This window comes from Nyctereutes procyonoides, unplaced genomic scaffold (genome assembly GCF_905146905.1).
Source record: "Nyctereutes procyonoides isolate TBG_1078 unplaced genomic scaffold, NYPRO_anot_genome, whole genome shotgun sequence".
NCBI lineage: Eukaryota > Metazoa > Chordata > Mammalia > Carnivora > Canidae > Nyctereutes > Nyctereutes procyonoides.
In genome coordinates, this window is record NW_026575044.1 from 47,388,326 (window position 1) to 47,410,008 (window position 21,683).

Below are 21,683 nucleotides of genomic sequence, written 5' to 3' on the forward strand. Positions count from 1 at the left end.
ATCATATTCACCTATTGTAAACATTTTACTCTACTTGTTCTATCATCTGCTCTCTCTCCTTACACAAGCATGCACACACACATTTTTTTTCTGAAGGATTTGAGTATAACTTACATATGTCATGACCTTTCACTCCTAAATATTTCAGTGCATACTTCCTAAGGATAGGGATATTGTATTAGGTAATCATAGTACAGTAATCAACCTGATGGATTTGCTTTAACTCAGTACTTTACTGTTCTTGTTCTAGTTTGACAGTGAACCTAAAATGCCCTTTGTGACCTTTCCCTCCTCCACTATAGGATCTAGTCTAGGATCAGTTATTCTATTTGATTTTTATGTCTGGCCAGCCTCCTTCGGGGTAGCCACTGTATATTCTTCATCGGGTGGCCGTTCTCTCTCTGGGCAGGCTGTCCTAAAGGCCAGGGGAATAGATGTCACTCTCCTTCATGAAACTGTAGTGTTTGTGTTGCCTCTTTCCCATCGCATATGCTTGTCAAATGGGAATCCAAGGGGTATCACTTTACTTGATGATAAATCATTCAAAACAGTAATTTCATTAAAAATCAGTATGTCCCGAAGTAAAATGCAACATTTGCATGGTTTTTTTTTTTTTTGAAAAGACTGAACAACAGACTTCAATGAAATTTCCTGCCAGTGGTAGGCCACTTACAATAAACCTCAGATTTGCCCTGGTTCTTGCCCTTTCTCATCTGCCCTTATATAGACACTCAACAGAAAGGTGTAAGAATCATGAGTCCCTTTGACCGGTTCATGGGGAACAGTGTATTAAGGGCCCTTGGGTGTAGAGTACAGATCATTTTCAAAACCACGTGATTTCCCAGGGTCGTTTTTAAACATATCTGGTGGGAATCTAGGCCCAATGAATCTCTGCATCAGATTTTAGTAGGGTAGTTCACACAGGAACTCTGGATCCCGGTGCACATAACATAGAAAACATATCATAACATAGAAAACTTTCATTTTTGTTTGTTTGTTTGTTGCATTTACTTCAGATAGAAAGTAGTGAGTCCAAGGCCCAGGCTTTTTGGGCAAATCCATCAACTCTAAATCTCAGTTTCCCTATCTGCAAAACAGAGATTACTTTTCTTAGCCTCATGGTAGGCCTTGGGAGAATAAATACAGTGACAGATATAAAGGACCTGCACAAAGCTGGATCAGGGTAAAGGGGAGAAATTCACAGTTGCTAGAAACTTCTTTTGTAGCTCTGTTGTTGTTATTTCAATAGATTGTTTTATGGCCCTCCGGTCTTTCAAGAGAACTAGGTAATTAATCCGGGCCACCTCCACACCCCAATTTGAGTGTGGAGGCGCTTCTGAGTGGTTCAAAATTGAACTTCTGGGGAAACGAATGGATTTCTTGATGCTATGGAGGGTGTTATTTACATGAACACCATGTGCATGCTGTGGGCTCCAGGAGCATCAGAGCATGAGAGGAATGTTATTATTCCATCATATGTCAAGACCTGTAATGAGTCCCCCACAGATGATATTTTCCATTTGTCTGTCTTTGGGATATGAACTGCATCAGCATGACCAGGCTATTATCTTGCTACTGGCAATGATGGTGATGATGATAATGATGAAAAAGTTACTGCATTTTCAAAGACAACTACTTTATTTGAAGCAGTAATAGCCCAAAGCAGTGTATAACCTATTCTCCTCTTCCCTGTAGCCCTGCACCATGGAATAAAATGCTGGGCTCCCTTTGTTGTCCTGGCCATTTGGGGTTCCTTTGTTTCTCACTATCCTTGGTTTAAACGTGGACACCTCTCTTTGATTACATCAGTTCTCGAAGTGGCCACGAGAGGATTCGGTTTAATAGAACTCCATTAAGAAAGCTTATAGATTAGCTCATTGAATAACATTTTTAGACATTGAATATGAAGTTGGAAAAATACAGAGTGTTTCTCAGGTTTTCATTCACATGCTGTTTTCATTTAGGAGAGTAAATAACTGTCTCTGAGAAACAATCTTTGCAAGTAAGCCTGGCACCTGCCTTGAAGTTAAGAAATGGCATCTGTTTAGCCCACCTATCAGATCTCTGATGAGTTTTCCCTTTCACTGTAGTAAATATTCAAGCAATACATCACTTTAGCAATGTAATTGATGTTTAGTTTAATTTACTTATTGGTATTGCTAATGATGCACTTATTAATTATGGTTTATTATTAATTATAACAGTTGACTCAATTGGAGCTCTTGGTCAGAGCTCATACCAGCATATCAGCTTTTGCCTAGGATCTTGCTGGTCTTTGCAATAGTCTAATGTTACTTATTTACTCAAGATTATATAGGACTTCAGAGTAAATGTGATAAGAAACAAAACTATCTTTAACATTACCAATTTGGTAATAGTGAAAGGGAATAGAAGGGAGGGGAGAAGAAATGGGTGGGAAATGGTCAGAAAGGGAGACAGAACATGAAGACTCCTAACTCAGGGAAACGAACTAGAGGTGGTGGAAGGGGAGAGGGGCAGGGGGTGGGGGTGAACGGGTGACGGGCACTGAGGGGGGCACTTGACGGGATGAGCACTGGGTGTTTTTCTGTATGTTGGCAAATTGAACACCAATAAAAAATAAATTTATTATTAAAAATATTACCAATTTGGTGGGTTCTCCTTGTATGTCTGAATAATTTTCCCAGATACTGGTGTATATTTATGTACATATGTGCTCGCACAGACAAACATGTAAAGACCTCATCAGAGTGGGTTACATGTGTCTCTTAGCCAAAATAGAGGCTTAATAAAGAGAATTTTCAGATTTCTTTCTTGTTTCTTCTATGAGTAACAAGAAAGTTAAAAAATACTTCTAAAGCAGGATCACAGGAATGATATAACCAATTATTAAATCCAATGATTCTCAATTATTCGAATCATGTTAGCCTTATCTTAACAAGTTTCTCTCTCTCTTTCTCTCTCTCTCTCTCTCTTTTCTTTCTAAAAAGGGCCAGATCATTGTCATCGTTCTCCAGCAGAAATTTTGCCTAGTTTAAAGACTTCTAAAACAAATTCCATATATGATGGTGAAAAATAGACTATAGCTACTTAATCATTACAAGTATTGAGTTCATAACACTTTATTCTTGACAGATACTCATTTCCTGTCTCTCTGATATGTACCCAGTTAACTTTCTCGTCATTGATGGATATATATTTCACTGCTTTGGTGGCTGAAAATATAACATTTTGCCACTAGTATTTATTTCCATGCTCTTTCTTTCTATTAATCTCATTTTATCATTGGTGGAAGTTTGGTCAGTAAATTTACAGGTAAGGACTTTTATCTGTCATCAACATACTGAGAAATATCCTTCTTCTGTGTGCTAATGGTCTCTCGGTATACTTGGTGGCACCAGTGTTCAGACATGTTCCTTCTTTCTTGGGATATTGTCTGGATGCCCATGGAAGGTCATCTGAAAGTAGCTGCAGATGCCTCTTTCCTTTGCAATCCCCTCACTACATCCTGGGGGCCCGTGGAGGAAAGACCAAAACGCTGGGCCAGTTGTTGTCTTTACTTACTTCCACTCCACTTTTTTCTTGTTTTTATCCTTTTATATCCATTGTGCTCTCTGAGAACTTCAACATAAATGGAAAAAGAATAGGCAAGTTATGAATAGAGTGTGATTCAGAATGAGATTAATCATGAGAGATCTTCAATGCAGCAAAGGTGTTCTCACAGGTACTGTGGATACATTTTAGGATATTAGGCCAGGTCATACGGGCACCAAAAAGTCAAAACAGCTTTATCCTAAGGAACTGATGTTAAAATGTAATGTAAAGAATGTACAAAAATAACTGAACTGAAGGTAGAAAGTAAGTTCTGTGCAAGAGGGGTAAGGCAAGGTTCTATAGCAGTTCAGCGGGACAGGAAGTACTTCCTACAAAGGAATCAAGAGCAACACTTGGGCTAGGTGGTCTTTGAAAGATGGGTACAATTTGAACCTATGAAAAGTGAGTAGGGGAATGTTTCCATGGAGAAAGACCAGGGAGTCCTGAGAAGGGGAAATGTTGGATGTATGTGGAAAACTGAACATGTCCATTGGGTTTGAACATAGATGAAGGAAAGTATAAAAAGAACATATAGTTAGGAAAAGGAGTTGGAGTTAGCTCATGGAAGGGCTTGATTACCTTTTTAAAGAAACATTAGGAAACTGTTGGGGTTTTTTGCTGTGTTTTTAAGTGAAAGAGAGGACTGATTAGAGCAATTCTTTGGGAAGACCAGTATGGCTACAGTGTGTAAAAGAAACTGATGGAATGTCTATCCGGGAGTCATGTACAAAAGTCCAGAAAGGAAATAAGCCAGGTTCATGGCAACGAAAGTGGAGAAGACATGAAGAAAGTATAGCTTTCTTTTTTTTTTTTTTTTTTTTTTTTTTTTAACTTTTCAAAGATTAGGTGAGGAGGTAAGAACTGACCTGTCAAATGTCAGGTACCTATTCTTCAACCCAAGGATAGAATGCCAAACCTCCTTGGTAACATATTTCATTTTTATATGCTGAGGGTTAAAACACCCTTTATATACAACCCAAACTCATTTACATTCTCTGACAAATGTTGAGTGCATGCTACATTCTAGGCATCTAGAGAGGAAAACATACAGCTTTTCTCTGTAAAACCTTGAGCTACTATTCTTATTCAAAAAGATTCCACGTACAGACACAGATCACACGTGGTCATGATTCTCTTTATAAATGCCTCCTATATGTTTTAAGACATCCATTCAGTAAAGCCTTATTAAGTGTTACTAAAGCATTGTGTTAATCACTATAAGTCAAAGGTGGATAAGAAATATTCCTTACTTTTGAAAAGCTCCAGTGGAAGACTGTATCAGGCACCTACTGGTCTCCTCTGTTAGATAAATGATCTAAATTCCTTGCCTCTTTTTGTGTCACCCTTCTTTCCTCCCCTCTTGGTTGTGTCTCTTCCCTTTGATTCCTTTCCATTGTCTCTACCTTGACCAGTGTATTGTGCCCTGGAAGGGTTATGTGCATGTCATTCCTCTGATTCATTTAAAAAAATCACATGGTTTGTATTACCAGGACTTTCTTTTCTGCACTTAGGCCCAGGAAGTCACATGTCCTCATATATTTATCCTATTCTTCTTTGAGGATTTTAATTTTCCTTATTGCATTATTCTGCACCTTTCCTTTGTTAATTTTCATTCTTTTCTTAGGCTCTCGTCTTTACAATTTATCAAGATGATTTTAAACTTGAGTCTTGTCATTCAGAGTGTGAGCAGTAGTCCTCTGTGTCAGCTGTGTTATTAGGGAAAGTTACAATGCAGTGAAGCAGGAGTGGGCTTCACAGACACCCCTGGACTCAGCGTGTAACTCCTTCACCTCCCTTCTCACTGTATGAGGACAAGCTACCTACCCTGGTTGCTTCTGCTGCCTTAGTTTCTTCATTTGTAAAATGGTACTGATTATACCTCATGGTGTAATATTAAATAAAGTTAGGTAAGATAACTGGTACATAAAGTAGGACTTCTAAAATGTAAGCCTTCTTCCTTCCGATGGAATGTTGTAGTAGCACCTGGCATTCCTTAAATTCTTTTACAATTAGGAATCTCTACCATTGTGGCAACTCATAAAACTAGGGTTTGATTCTATGAGGTTTGCCTCTTAATCGGGTAAAAGGATCATTTAAAATAGTACACTGAAATAAATTTGCTATTTGATAAAGTATTAATATATCAGAGGTGTTTTAAAAATAACAAACCAATTAGATATTTTTCCCATGCTGCCATAGTCTGTGAAAACCTTCCTCACAGATATTTAGGACCAATGAGGTTCTCAAGTGGGGTTTTTTTTCTTATGTTGTGCAGGGAATCACCTAGGGTGTTACATATAGGTTCTTGGGTCCTACCACAGACCTTTGATCCTGAATCTTGGAAAATCCAGTCGTCATCATCATGTTTGAAAAACTCTCCAAATGTTCTTAAGCTATCTATGAATAGAGAAACTATTCTAGGAAATATTGAACAAAATGACACAATTAATATAAGCCTTGTTTATTAAAGAACTTTATTATTTAAGGAAAAGTTGTATGTTTACTAAATGAGTATAGGGGGAATTATATGACCCCACTCTCTCCTGAAACCCCAGGAATCCTCATTACGTTTCTGAGGGTTACCTTTTGGCTCTGTGAAAGACATACCATGTTTCTGCGTTCAGTTTGCTAGACTCTGTACATTTTTTGAATCTCAGAAATAATGATTCTTCTAGCAAGCATATAGAATTTATGAGGTACACTTACTTCTTGATAAAATAGTGAATGAACAATTTTAGCAGCAACAAAAGCTACAAGGGGTTTTGGCAAACAGCTACTACTTTGTTCAGGAAGCCATAGTAATTCTCTCTCCCACAGGAATGATTTTTAAGAGCCAAACATAAGCTAGCTAGATCATGACCCAAGACACAAAGTCTGGAAGAAAATTAGAGGGACAGGAGATTTTTATTTTAATGCTTTTAAAGTTTAGTTTCAAGCAAAACTCACTCTTAACAGAAACATCCTCAAAAACATCACTCGCATTCCCTTTATGGATAATTCACTTTGAATGAAAAGTGAGCACAGCTGATACCTTATTACTGACAATTTGTTTCCTCACTTTATTATTTGACCATGATTTGAGAAATGCAAATGGAAAAAAATAAAGCTATTTCATCAGAATAGTAACAGCACTAATAATTCTCTTGAAAGTTTTAGTGCCCAGATAGTAAGTGGTAAGGCTTTGATAGATCATCTTACCCACAGGGTGTTGGCCACATCAATAAATGAAAGCAGTAACTGTCATGAAATTAGAACAAAAATAAAAAAGTAGATTAATTTTTTAAAGACCGTATATATCAAACAATCCAGTATCTCAGTTTTATATGAGAAATTATATTTCTGATTATTACTTGTAAGCCATACACACTCTGCATGCCCTACAGTGGAAATTAGGGACAAAGGAAGAGTTATAAATTCAAAAGCATAATCAGGTTACAAATAATACATAAAACGTGAATGTAGATTATTCCAGAGTAGTGATTGACTTTGCATTTCCCGGAAAGAATAACAATGATATGTAATTTAAATGAAAAATCTTGGAGATGTTTCTCGATTATGTATAACATTAAGGTACAGCTGAAAAAAACTAAAAACAGACTGCAAGGAATTCTAATTCTCTGAGCAACAAGACATGAATGAACTGTCTCACAGTCATGCTTAAAACCAGGGCATTGCTATTTTTAAGAAAAAGAAAAGAAATCTATCTCTGCAAATGGTAAAAACAAACAAAAACAAAAACAAAACCTATAAAAATTAATTAAAATAGCTTCTGTAGTCCATAAAGTCATAAAAATGCTAGCATAAAGTGGCCGAGGCTTCCTCAGTTGATGCTTCAGAACATCTTTTGGGACCCGAGTGCAGGAAGCATACTTGGGGAGACTGTCCTCTTACAAATGTCCACACCTGCCATTTTATTTTTCGTTTTTATTTTTCCTCATGACCTCATCTTTTAAGGTGTCTTAGCCTCCTCAGTTTCTCTTGTTTTTTGTTTTGTTTTGTTTTTTGACAACACCAAATGTTGGAGAGGTTTATTTTTTTTTTATTGGAGTTCAATTTGCCTACATATAGCATAACAGTTTCTCTTGTTAATGGTTCCCATGGTTGCTGTCTCCAACTTTTTTTCTCTTCTTTGCCTCCAAGTACCAAGAGTAATATTTCAGTGTTCAGTTTGCCACTGAAACCGTTTGTGTGTGGTAGGAATGAAGCATTTTGTTGCTTAGATTCAGTTCAAATATTGAACCCAGACACATGTTTTCCCTGGCAGGAAGCCAACCACGTACTTCCATGAATGGCCCCAGCAGCCACCCAGCACTGGGCATGTGAGACCTGTGCACACCCATGTGCAGCTGGCGGCGTGCCTTTTGTGAGCCCCTCGTCCTCACCTTTCAGGTCCACTCCCCACTTTAGATCAGACTTTTAGGCTCCAGGCCCAGGTGAGGCAGGAGCCTTCCTGATGGTCCCCAGATGCCTGGTCTATCCTTTCCCCCATGAGCCTGTGTAGTATCACCCACTTATTCCTCTCAAGGCACAGCTCCGTTGTCTTCTGCAGCTCCTTGTTTCTTATATTTGGTATAGGCTGTTCTAGCCAGTAAGCAAAGCCAGTAAGGAAACCATAAAGCCTCAGTTTCCCATGCTTCTCCTCCACTACTGCCCGACCTGCACCTGGGCTTCAGCCCAGCTAAAGGAGTATCTGATCACAGAGACGTCTTTGTGCTCTCTACCTCTCTGTCTTAGCTTATGAAGAACCTTTCTATTGGATTCCTCCCCGTCCTTCATGCCCATTCATGCTACAAGCTCTGGCAAGGAGCCTTCCCAAGCCTTCCTGTCCACTGTCCCCACATTGGGTTCTGTAGCTCCCCCATGGCACTTCACGTGCCTTCAGGTATTGTGCACTGAAGATGAGATGTCGGTCTTCTTACTCATCTCGAATCCCCTGCAGATGCAAGTTACAGCACTTTGAGCATAAGAGGTACTCAGTAAGAAGTTGTGACTTTTGGGGCACCTGGGTAGCTCGGTGGTTGAGGATCTGCCTTTGGCTCAGGTCACAATCCTGCAGTTCTGGGATTGAGTCCCATGTCGGGCTCCCTGCATAGAGCCCGCTTCTCCCTCTGCCTGTGTTTCTGCTTCTCTCTCTGTGTCTTTCATGAATAAATAATTAAAATCCTAAAAAAGAAAAGTTGTGACTTTGAAGTTTATGAAAACCAAGATTCACTCTGACATACTCAAGCAAGTGTCCATTCCAGAAATGCTTCCACCATTAATTCCTGACCACTTTTACATCTCTCCCCACCTTTGCGATATAACTGAGTAGTGACATCCTCTGCCTCTTCCTCTTCCTCTTCTTCATCCTAGTTATAAGGAGTGAGCTCTGTGTTCCTGGATCAATGCTCAGCCCTCCCCCAACCCTCCTATCTCACCATCACATTCTGCCTGGAAACCATGAGGATTCATTGCCTTATGCCTTTCTCAGCAAGCTCAGGTATCTAGCTCTCCCTTCTTCCCCTGGACTTCACTCCTGAACCACTTAGCATATCCCCATCTCGTTACTCTCTCTGCTGCTTGGAACCTTCCTGTGTACTCTGGGACTCCGGGTTAGTCACTACTCCATCCTTCACCCGTCTCCTTCCCACTGTTACTGGAAACTATTTCAAAACTTCTCCTCTCCCCAAATTACCCACACTTCCTTCCTCATGCACAGTCACACCTTACTATCTTGCTTCCTCCGTCACTGGGAAAATGAAGCAGTCAGAAGAGCCCAGTCAGATGTTCTACCACGGGACCCCCACATCTGCTCACCTCCAGGCCTCTGTGCCTGTGCTTGGTTATCTCTCCTGTTTCTCTGGGTGAAGTCTGTCCTGTGGCTGAAGCCAGCCCCTCCCTGGAGCACTGGAGACCATCCTCTCCTTCCCCTCCAAGAAAGGACACTGCTCCAGCAGTCTTCTTTCACATCAAAATTTCTCTGTTGGATCAGAAGCATTAGCATTCAGAAATGGTGTGCATTCCCCCATCTTCAAAGCAAACAAACAAACTTCCCTTGATCCCTACTTCTTCTCTGGCTCATCCACATTGATACGTGGCCTAAAAACACAAGCCAGGTCATGTCACTCCAACACTCAGAATCCTCCCATAGCTCTCTCATGCGGAGAAAAGGCCAAGTCCTCCCGGTGACCTAGGAAGGTGCCCCCAATTCTGACAATGTGTCCCACCATCTCCCCAGCTCAGTCCACTGCAGACTCATCTCCATATTCCACGATTTCATCTTGTATCTTTTAACTTTTTCTTCCCATTGCCTAGAACACCCCCTCTGGGTGTCTGTAGGGCTCCCTCCCTTCTCTTTTTCAGGTCTCTGCTCAAATATTGTTTTCTCAGCAGTTCCTTTTCTGATCCCCTTTTTCCCTGTCTCAGAGCTGAGTAGCACCTGCCTCACCCTCGCAGTCCCCACCCTGATGTGTGGGTTTCTCGGCAGACCAGCACTAATTAACATCCTGCTGACAATATTTGTTTCCATCTGGGTCTGACCTTCCCCACAAGACTAGAACTTCATGAGGACAGAGGTTTTTATTTGATCCTTTTGTTTACTGTTGTATTCCTACAATAGTCCATGGCACAGTTGGGGTACTCAATAAATTCTTGTTGAATAAATGAAGACGACTGCTGACTTTCTCCCACATTCAAGGACAGCGTAGCACTAGTCACCACTGCACAGACATTCTGGGCAGCCAAGCTGCCCCTGGGTTATTCCCTGGGTTATTCCTAATCTTCACTATTCCTGTTAGGAAAGCTTCCTGTTTTCTCAAGGTTAGGCAGTCCTGCTATCGTGGCCACTATGGTTAGTAGCCCCAGGCAGCAATGATGGCTTTCCTGGCCTTCTGGGCTTGCATTCTTGGGTCTTCTGGAAAAATTTCTGTAGCCAGTTCAGTAGTCAAAAATTGGGCCCAAACCTCAAACCAGTGGCTGAGTACACCATGTTCTCAGCCTAGTCTGCTGCTGTTATTTAATTTAACATGGGACACTGGGCCAAGAGTCACTGTTTTCTACTAAGTTGAAAACCAACCAAATACTGTATTGGATTCCATTTCTTTTGAGATTTTTCACATTAGAATGTTATATCTGTAACCTTACATAGTGCAAGTTCACTGAAATACTATCCTTTTTTGGGACACCTGGGTGGCTCAGCGATTGGGTGCCTGCCTTCAGCTCAGGTCATGATCCCAGGATCTGGGATCGAGTCCCGCATCGGGCTCCCTGTGAGGAGCCTGCTCCTCTCTGCCTATGTCTCTGCCTCTCTCTCAGTCTGTGTCTCTCATGAATAAATAAATAAATAAATCTTTAAAAAAAAATACCATCCCTTTTTAATTTTCTTGGTCGTTAAACAAAGCAAAACAAAACACCCAAAGCTATCACTAGGAGTCAGCAGAGAGGGCATCTGTGAAGATTATGCTCTACAATTTTAGCAGCCTGTCACCCCCAATCTATGAAATATTTAGCTTATTCATCATTTTAACGAATATGTTCAAGCCTAGATAATGCCTCCATTAAATGCATATATTTGAATTTATTTCCTTTAAAAGGATCTAAACGTGCAGTAAACTCTAAACAGAATGCATAGTAGAAGAAGAAAAAACTGCCTTTCCACAAAGAATTAGAATTTATATATATAAAAAAAAGAATAAAAGTTCATACCATTAGAAACCTGGCAAGAAAATAACAAGACAGAGGGGAAAATATTATGAAAACAACTCTTTTGCCAAGCAGTTTGTAAATTATACTGTTAAATTCATAGATTGGGATGTGTGGGGGGGAAACAAGCTATCATTTGCAACCACGTTCTGTCACAAATTATCCTCTGTCCCAGGCTGACTGACAGCTCACAACCACATGTTTCCAAAAAAACAAAAGTGAAGAAAAGAGCATCCTGTGGAAGGGAATCCATAAAGATACCCATTTCAGGAAAGGTTGGAGAGGCAGGGCAGGCAGACAAAGGCGGGAATGGCGGGTTGGGTACCCAGAGTGAACCTGGAATTAATGATGCACACCTCCTATGAGATTATCTCAGCGTGATGATTTATTTCATCCCGATGTGTGTTTACATTGATGCTTCCTGGATTAGTCCTAAACCCGGACATTCCAATCAATCCCTTCATTCTGGCTCTGTCACAGCGATCTGGTTGGTGGCTGTGCCCTGCTGCAGGCAAAGGGAGGGAAGAGAGGGTCACTAGCAGACAGCTCAGGGCCACCCTCCTGTCTTTTCTGAGTTGCTCTCCCATTCTGCATGATTGCCACCATAATCACACTGCAACTGTGTCCTGCAGAGATAGAACATTTCATTTTCTTGACCTGCAATGTGAAATGAGTTAAAAGTAAGTGCTAAAGAATAATAATACCGAGCTTATGCTGGCTGCATAACAATGGTGCTTGTCTGCTTCCCAAGGGGAATGAAAGGCTTCCAGGGGGTCTCTGTTCTTAACTCAAAGATGTGTAGAGTATTCACCGGTCTCATGGAGCTCAGACAAAATTTTGGCTAAAGTAAAACATAACCAGTTGTTTAGTTAACAGAAGCGAATGTGACCATTAACACGATAGACTTGTTCCTTACTGAGTGTTTATGATGTATGGGTTGTGTCCATGTTGTTTTTCACATTTCAGTATTTTAGGCCAACTAAAGTTTTTTTGTATTTCTTTCCCAGGTGTTGTATTTACTGGCATAATTTAGTTACAGAGAAACTCAGTGAATCAGTTATTTAGAAAATATATTTGGAGCACTTGAAATCTATTAACTAGTGAGATTAATGGAATGGCTCCCAATATGCCAACATTTGGAAGAATAAAACCAATTTCATTATATTTTTTTCAAGTTAAGTTTTTCTAATTGAACAGAGGAAATCAAAGTTGAAAAACACTGCCCCCTTTTTCACTTTTTTGAATTTTAAATGTTTATTTTTATACTAATTTTTTTATTTTTTTATTTTTTTTATAACACACATTTTATCTTTAAATCTTTCTTAGCAGTTTATTTAGTGTATCAATATCCTGCAAATCCACCACTTGGTAGTATGTTCCAGTGGCATATTGGAGTGATATACTTAAGATGTAATTACATTAAAAAATAGTAAACATTAACAGTTTCAAGGTTTATCTGGATAACTAGTGTGAGGGATATTCATTCAAACAAAATAGCAGGATATCCTCCTGAAGTTATCAGAAATTAAAATGGCCTAAAATAGGTTATGCAGAAGGGTTTATATTTAATAAGGAGTGACTTTTTTTTTTACATCATAGCTTCTCTCATTGGTATTGTCACTTTGGAATGCACATGTAGATGGAAACTCATCTCTGCCTTGTGTTTCTTCCCAGTCTAAACCAGCTTCATCAGTTTGGTGGCCATAGCTGGGTTCAAAATGCAGCATCTCATATAAAATCTTGACATGAATAACTTTTGAAAGAAATGTAGTTTATATATTTCCAATGGGAACAGATGGAAAGTTAGAGCTTGACACTCCCTGTTCCCTGAGATGACTCATCTTAGAATTAGCCCAGTCTGAAATACACCAGACACAAGGATAGCTAAGTTTTTTAAGAAATCAGGTGAACCATGAATGGAAAACCCAATGAAAGGGAGTAAGGGCTGGTATCAATATTCAATTTTAATTATATTTTTTTACCAACAAAAATGAAAAAATCCCAAGGTGAGAAATTTCAACAGAAAATCCCTACTTTCAGAATGGTCTGTCCTGACCCCCTAGCAAAGGTGGTGGCATGATGGCTCAGACACTCAGCACTTGTCACGTTCTGATTAAAGGGGTAGAAACCCCTTAAAAAATGGATTCTGCTTAGTGAATTGAACATTACATTCCTAATATTTTTTTTTCATCCTTAGCTCATTTAGCAGAGGAAATGGATATTTCATCAGACATGGATTTGACATTCCATCACATTATACCGTAAACAGGACAAATGATGTTTTGGAAATGGGAAGGCAGGCGGGCTAAGACAGTAGCCACTGTAAGGCTCTGGTTATCTCATTTAAACAGATATTAAATGTGGGTGCCAGTAGTGTGATCATCAGCTGCTTCCCACTTTGTGAATAAATTGCTTAGAAGGAGTCTTTTGCCTACCAGATGTGACCTAGATTTAGATTTCCAAAGGCAGGGGAAAAATCTCTATTGTGTTAAAAAACAATTGCTGGTAAAATGCATGGTAAATGAGCTTATCTCACTTTTCCAGGTGTTTGGGCTAATATGTTATGGAATTACTGCTTCACTTATGAAAAATAATTGAGGAAAATGTTCCAGCAAATCAAATTTGGATAAAGGCTTAGGATAGCTATTGTGTTGTTAGCAAGTTTTTAAATGGCAGAAAGAGCAGGGAGCCAATAGAGATAATAAAATATAAAAAACTGTTTGAGAAGAGTCTCTTATAAAAGGGTCAGGCGTGGGTGTACTATCCAACTTTTGTTATGGTTTCATAAAATATTGAAGAACAATGTGAGCAATTACCCTCCTTTCAGTGCATATGAAAGCTGTTGAAAAAAAAAATCAAAAGCTTGTCTGTCTGCTGGTTCTGATAAGTCTTCTTACTCTGTTAAACGCAGCAAAATTTTTAAAAATGTAACATCTTTATTCTCTTACCCACCGTCTGTCCTTTTTCATTTCTTTCCATCTTCAGGAGCTGCCACCCCAAAGCCAGTCCCAGAACCTGAGAAGGAAACAGACCATACAGTCAAAATTGCTGGAGTCATTGCTGGCATCTTGCTGTTCGTTATCATATTCCTTGGAGTTGTGTTGGTAATGAAGAAAAGGTGAGCTCCTAGCTGTTGCCAGGGATGTGATTCTGTCCCATTGTTTGCCAGGTTGCTTCATGTGTGTGAAAATATTCAATTATTGGGTTGGTTTTCAAGACCCACCTGTGACTCTGATTATCGGTGTTCTTCCTCATACAGCATTCAAGGTTTTCAGACAAAATTTAGAGTAATAGCTGTGGTGTTGTATGGCTATGCCAAGCATACCATGCCAAGTTTAATGTAAGACTATGTGTCTTCCCACACAATGGTACATAAAGCTTTGCAAAATCTTTAGACATTTACTAATCAGAAAGTTTTTAGTGCTGATTACTGAGGTACTAACACATTTGATGCTCTCAAAGACATGAGAAAGAAGAATTTTCCTGCTCATTATAATGAAGATAATGGTGATGATAAAATTTACTGAGCCCATGTTGTGTTTAGGCACCATGCTAGGAATTTACAACACCCCATGAGAAAGAGATTCTCAACAAACAGCCTTACAGGAGCACAGGCCGTGGTATGACTAAAGACAAGAACTAAAGCACATTGGGTGTTGTCGGATTGCTCTGTCTAGCCAAGGGGTGGTTTGCGGGAGGAGAAAGTCCGATATGGCTGTAATAAGCAATCCTTGCCTCCCACACTTGAAAAATATACAGCGTCCTTTGTGTTGTGGAAATGAGGAAAAACTTACTTAGTGTTACAGTGTTCAATTTATATAATTATCAACATAAAAATATAGATAGTAAGTGATAACTTAAATTTTCCCAAACAGAAATAATACTCAGATCTTAATCTTTTTCTCTATAGTTTCAAAACAATTACAGAGTGGGAGTAAGGGCATGGATGGTAGGAGATGAGGATGGAGAGGTCAGCAAAGCAAGGTCATGAAGGTCTTGTCTGTCATCTGAGGAGGCTGGACTTGGTACTAAGACCCAATGATGGCCTTCAAGTAGGTAGTAATGTGATGTCATTCTAATCTTAGAAAGATCACTCTGATGTTAGGATTGAGCACCATGAAGAGGGAAAAGAACTCAAGTCAGGAGGAGCAATTGGATGAAGAGGGGGCAGCTTTAGGAATAGTAGGAGGTAAATTTTAGAGGCCATTTGGAGGCAAAAGCCCAGGGAGAAGAAGCAACATAGAAAGAACCTAGTTACTGATTTAGACAACTTTGTGGAGATATTAGTATTCAGAAAATGCAGAATAGGTAAAGTAGAACATATTTGGAGAGTGAAGATTGGAGAGGTAGATGTTGCACTTTTTCAGTTCACTCTTCCTGTGAGATGCAGTGGAAATGTCCACTGGGCAGTTGGATGCCCTGGTAAAGATTTGGAACAACATTTTCCAAATCTCATTGACCTTGGCCGAGCTGAAACCCTAATTTTGGATGAGGCTGCTCAGAGTCACTGCAGAGTGAGAAGGAAGTTAAGGATGAAGAGAAGACCGTGGGTAGCACAGTATTTAAAGGGTGAGTTCATATCCACATTAATGCATACATATGCATCTTTTCTTGCTTTTTCCTTCACCTGATGTTTATTGCTCTACCTAGGCCTCAAGACAAACCATCCCTCTGTCCCAGGTGCACGTGGCACTAATGGGCCCCCATTGTTTGAGCTATTCCTTCCCATTTGCTCTACATCCTTGATTCCTTTCCTCTTTGACCCATCATTTCATTTCTTTACTTATTTTCTTTCCTTTTTTTCTTCTTGTGATGAGAGCTTTGAAGATCTACTCTCTTAGCAACTTTCAAATAGGCAACCCTGTATTGTTAACTATGGTCACTATGCTGTATATTAGATCCCATGACCTATTAGTTGTATAATGGAAGTCCCTTCATTTTTAATTCTTTTTTTTTTCTTTGCATTTCACTTCTCTGTAACTTTCTTTTCTTTATCCTTTTTTCTTCTTCTCTAGCTATTTATCTCTTTAGTTCTTGCCTCCTCCATGTTTCTCTTTTTTTTAATTTCTTCTACTCTTACTTATTTAGTTCTTGCCTCCTCCATGTTTCTTTTTTTTAATTTCTTCTACTCTTACTTCTCCATCACCTCTTAAGTATTTTTCTCCTGGATGCTCTACATTGCACCCTAACTCAGTGCTTATGCAGATAGCTTATCTTTGCTACTTGTAGTTGGTCCTGTTTTTTATTTTTTTTAATATTACTCAATATAAATTTGAAGCAACATCAGGCCTTTCTATGCCTGGATATTCAAACTAAACACTTTGAAGAGATTTATTTTTAGGTAAGGGAATATGTTGGATTTTTGTGTCATCTGGCAAACTCCCTATGAGGAGTATCCTGAGACTACTAATCCAGTTGCCCTGTGACCTTAGCTAAATGTCATTTCATCCTCCAGGGGTCTATTTCTGCTGGATTAATTCATTATTCCACCTAGATCTCTCTGGTAGTCATGGAGGTAATGTTATAAATTATGCATTTGAAGAGCTTGCCTACGTTAACATGTGATCTTGATATATTAGACTAAGTACCAATAACTCCTATCAAATTTACATGATTATTTACTAGGTACTAATCTTAAAAGGATTGTTTTCACAGCATGTGCCACTTTTTGTATTTGCATTTTCTGAAATACAGAATATGTTTTCTGGAAGGTAAATTTGCCAATATATCATGCCCATAAATACAAAACTTGTAAAATTTAGACCTGATCAGTCATGTGGTGCAAGCTTCCATATTAAGTAGGAATTCTTAAAAATCCTAATTGTTGGGGGTTTTTCTCCAAAATTTTAGTCTAAATTTTAAAAACTGTATTTTTAAATCATTAAGACATGATATTAATCATGAACAAATTGCAGGAGTATCATTGATATGTAATAAGCCACATTGTTTGGTTAGAAGAACACTGAATTGATTTTTTATTGAGGCCTACCTGCCATATAACATTACATTAGTTTCAGGTGTACAATATCATGATTCAATATTTGTATATATTGTGAACTGATCACCACAATAAATTTAGTTACGCCTCTCACCATCTTTTGATCCCCTCCCCCACTTTGCGCACCTCCCACGACCCCCAGGAGAACACCAACTTCAGATTTGGAATTCCTAGACCTGTATTTTAACTACATTTGTGATATACGTAGGTCTCTGGGCCTTAGTGTTCTCATTTGTATATTGAGAAAATAGTATTGGATGACCTCTGAAGTTCCTCCCACTTCCAAAATACCAGGTTTTCTCTAAATAGCAGCCTCTGGTGACACTGTATGTGTGTCATTCTAGAAGTACAGTGGGTGGCTTCATTGCTGTATTTCATTATTTAAACATAGCCTCTAGTTCTTCCAAAAGCTATCTTTGTTCAGTCAGCTCAAGTCTAAAAGTATGACTTGGAGAACACTTATCTTTTTAGCACTGTTTCCCACCATCAGACTGGAGGCATTTAATTAAAAGAAGGGAGTGGGAAGAAAAATGAAAACGGGGAAGGGGGAGAGAGAGAGAGAGAGAGAGAAAGAGAAGGAAAGAAAAGAACTGCCCCAGGTGTGGGGTTCTGTATGTCATGAGTCATTTTTGCTGGTTAAAGCCTGATGCTAATCGGACTCTGAGTTCCATTCCTGCATGTTAGCCCACATTGCTTCTGCCCACAGTGCTCTGTGTCAGCCGACACCAACATGTGCCATTGGTCATAAAGACAGACTGGGCCCAGGAGAAAGGGTGGTGGAACACACTCATCAATATTTCTGGAAATAGGGTTGGAAGTCTGTCCTGATGAGGAAAAGTCAGTGGTTACCATCTGTGTTTGATGGCATGCCAGGCCAGATGGGCCTGAGCTCCCTGGAGTCAGGGGGGACAGCATATTTAATTGGGAAGCATTGCGAATTATTAGCTAAGATTGTATTGCTTTCTGAAGGACTGGCCATCTACAAAAAGTAGTTGCTGAAGGTAGACCTCCAGTAGAACACATAAAATCTGTTCAACTCATGCTAACTCATGGAATTCTTTTACATATAGACAATAATGACTAAAAACTAAGAGAATCATCAGTTTTAGTTGGCTATTCTGTTTTATAAACCTATCACAAATGAATGTTGTTAATTTGTTTATGAATATTAACCCATTTGAGCCATGCTTGATTAATATAATATGAAACCACCTTTTTCTTAAAAATTTTTGCAAAATCTTTACATTTATTTTTATTTTTATCTGATAAGCAAAGCAACTTATTTTCCCAAAATATGTATTCTTTTGAGCGTGCAGTGTTTTGATGCAACAAATGTTAAGAAAGGTCTAAGATGGATATGAAATTAAAATTTCATATAGAGTCATATGACAACATACAGTTGACTCTTGAACAACATCGAGGTGAGGGACACTGACCCCCCATGTGGTCAAAATTCCAAGTATAAGGGCTCCCCCAATACTTAACTATTGAGAGCCTACTGTCAATTGACAACATAGTCAACTAACACATACTTTGTATGTATTATTGTTGTATGTTTTATATACTGTATTCTTACAATTAAGTAAGCTAGAGAAAAGAATGTTATTAAGAAAATCATAAGGAAGAGAAAATACATTTATGCTACCATCCTGTATTGAAAAAAAAAAAGTGTAGAAGTGGACCTACCCAATTCAGTGCTGTTCAAGGGTCAGTTGTGTTCTCAAAATTAATATAAAATAAGTTGAGCAGGAGATACTTAGTATTTATCATTTTTCATCCATGTATAATTAAATATATTTGTGTAAATGAGAATACCTGCATTTTCAACATTTTTCATAAGGAATAATTTATCTCAATAACATGTTTGACAGACTTTAGCATACAAGCACCATCAATTTTACCCTGATTAATTATATTTACTATTGTTTCTAAAATTGCTATAGATCTTTTAGAAATTTAAGGACATTTGTATTAATTATAGTACATTCCTGTCTCAGCTATTATGGTGAATAGAAAATACAGAAGTTGTGTCCATTTGAAAATAATTAAAGAGATATGCATTCTTGGTCAAAATAGCAAATGTTAGCTTTTCAACTCATGAACACCTGTTACAGGTAAATGTGACTATTTTAATCCTGAAGCCCTATACCTCTCTACCTCCTTTCCAGAACACATTTTAACAAGTGTGCGTTTTGCAAATGCAGCACATATCATTAAATATTTAAAACCTATTCTCTTATATTTAAACAATACTGATACTGAGGGAAAAAATCTTAAAAAAATAGGAAGTATTTCTGAAGACATCACAAAACAAAAAAGATAAGAGAAAATTTGATGAAAGCCCACTTTTCAAAGAGATGCCTGCAGCATGTGGCTGGAGGCAAGTTGACATTATCTATAGTTCTTTTGCTATACCTGTTTACATTTGGGATAATTTTTTTCCACTATAGCTCAGTGTGAGTTTTATGCAGAAAATGTCCTAAGTCTGGGTGCTCTATTCAAAGTCTTGTTTCAAAATCACATTTTCTGAAACCACATCAAGAAAGTCATATGTAGACATTTCTTTGTGATTATCATTTAAAATACATGTGCTTGATATGCTGCCATATAAATAACCAAATACTGAGACTTTTCTACTCCAGCACATCCTTCGGCATGCCTGAAAGTGGATATCTGGGTATACACAAATATGGATATGTCATCCTAATCTATCAATCAGCTAATGTCCTTCAGTTTTCTAGATGATAACTGGATGGGCTTGTGGGACAGAGGCTAAGTTAAACAAACTGAGGCCTCCTCTAACCCAGACTTTATGTGATTATCCTAATAGCTCCTATGTTAGCCACAATTTCAGGGATTCAACCTAAGGTTTGATTATGTTCTATTATGTTCTATAAGGGTTCTTTGGGAGCTGTTTATAAGGAAGATTTTATTTTAAACAGAAGGGTGGAGGATAAGGACACCCAAGTTTTTGTTTTATTTTTATTTTAGAGGAGGAAAGTGTCAGAGAGTGGTAAGGGGTGGCCACTTGGGCTTTAGAATCTTACAGACCTGGTTGGAATGCCAAGCTCCTACTTTAGCAGAGTAAACATGGATGAGTCACTTACTCTGTCTAAACTCAGTTTGCAATGGGAAATGTGACGATGCTACTTGGTCCTTCATAGGGGAACACAAAGGTTGAGTAAGATAACTCGTATACATAGCTGGTGCATGATAAATAATAGCATAGGAGCCCAGAAGTTTGAAAAGTTGTTCAAGGTGGTGTCCAAGTACAGGAAGAACCTAGCATAACTCAAGCTTGTCTGATTGTTCACCACTCTGCTCCACAGCTTACAGCCACAGCACTCAACTCAGAGGTGCCTCTTGCTCTGTTAAAACTCAGGTAGTGTCCAGATCCATTAGTTGGAAACTGTAGAGTCATCGCCTTGCTGCAGTTTACCATTGCTGTAAGTGTGCAAATACTTGAAACTCTTCCATCATGTTTTAGTGTTCTTTTTGAGCCATCATGGGAAAATAGCTAAATAAAAGCTTTTCCACTTCCTCCTTCACAGATGGTTTCTGTAAATCCTTTCAAGTACGTGTATTTCATGTCATTTTCTCAGCTGTTACATGGAGTTCGGATAACTCACAATAGCAAGGGTGTTCTGTCCTTGTCTGGTTTAGTGACCAAGAGAACTTTGTTAAGTTTGACAGCAAGTCATGAAGCAAGGGAGTGTTTACTCCTGCCCTTCCTTCTCAGAGACAAACTTTGGAGTCTGGGAGCCAAGTGCAGGAACCAGCAGTCCCTGGTTCACCTGCGTGCATGCAGGCCTGGGCTCTATGGCTTCCAAGCCATGTGACCATGGGCACACTGCTTGGCTTTATGTCCCTCAGTCTTCCCAGGATACTGAGGGCATAACAATAGTGCTTACTTTGGAAGAATGTTAGAAGAAAATGAGTTCTTACCAACAAAGGACTAGCCCTGATAAATATTAACTATATTAATAATATACATGATCTGCTACTTTTGTATATGAGCTCTAGCTGACCATCCGTACATGTTTCAGAGTTCTTGTTTCCATACACGAAAGACAGGCCAGGACAAGGGGCTGTTTCTCCTTTAGAGGGAGTCTACCTCTCCTTTGCCCATGGATCTTGAACCATGAGGGTAGCAAGGGAACACAGCTACCAGGAGTAAGGCAGCTCAGTGTCCTATTGTCAGAAGCTGGGCCTTCGTGCAGGATGACACAAAGGAAAACTGCTCTTGGGCTAGACTGGCTGTATTTTCTGCTCAGGCCCCTGCTCAGTGGAAAGGAGGGCTGGCATATGGCTTACACAGAAGGAAGCCAAAGTCTCGAGACCAATACTACCACTCTTGGAGATTTATCCCTGAGCCCCAAATTCTTCTGAGTGGTCATGGCATTTAACACAGACACTTTGTGGACCCAGACCT

At 39.0% G+C, this 21,683-nt stretch overlaps 1 protein-coding gene across 2 annotated transcripts in view; it reads left to right on the top strand.

Moving 5' to 3' along the window:
* Positions 1 to 21,683, top strand: part of PTPRM (protein tyrosine phosphatase receptor type M) — a 768,694-nt gene that overhangs the window by 529,789 nt on the left and 217,222 nt on the right. For both annotated transcript variants that reach the window (XM_055323971.1, XM_055323972.1), the window contains one exon: positions 14,239 to 14,371. In XM_055323971.1, the coding sequence (XP_055179946.1) occupies positions 14,239 to 14,371 (133 nt within the window). The remainder of the gene's footprint in view (positions 1 to 14,238; positions 14,372 to 21,683) is intronic.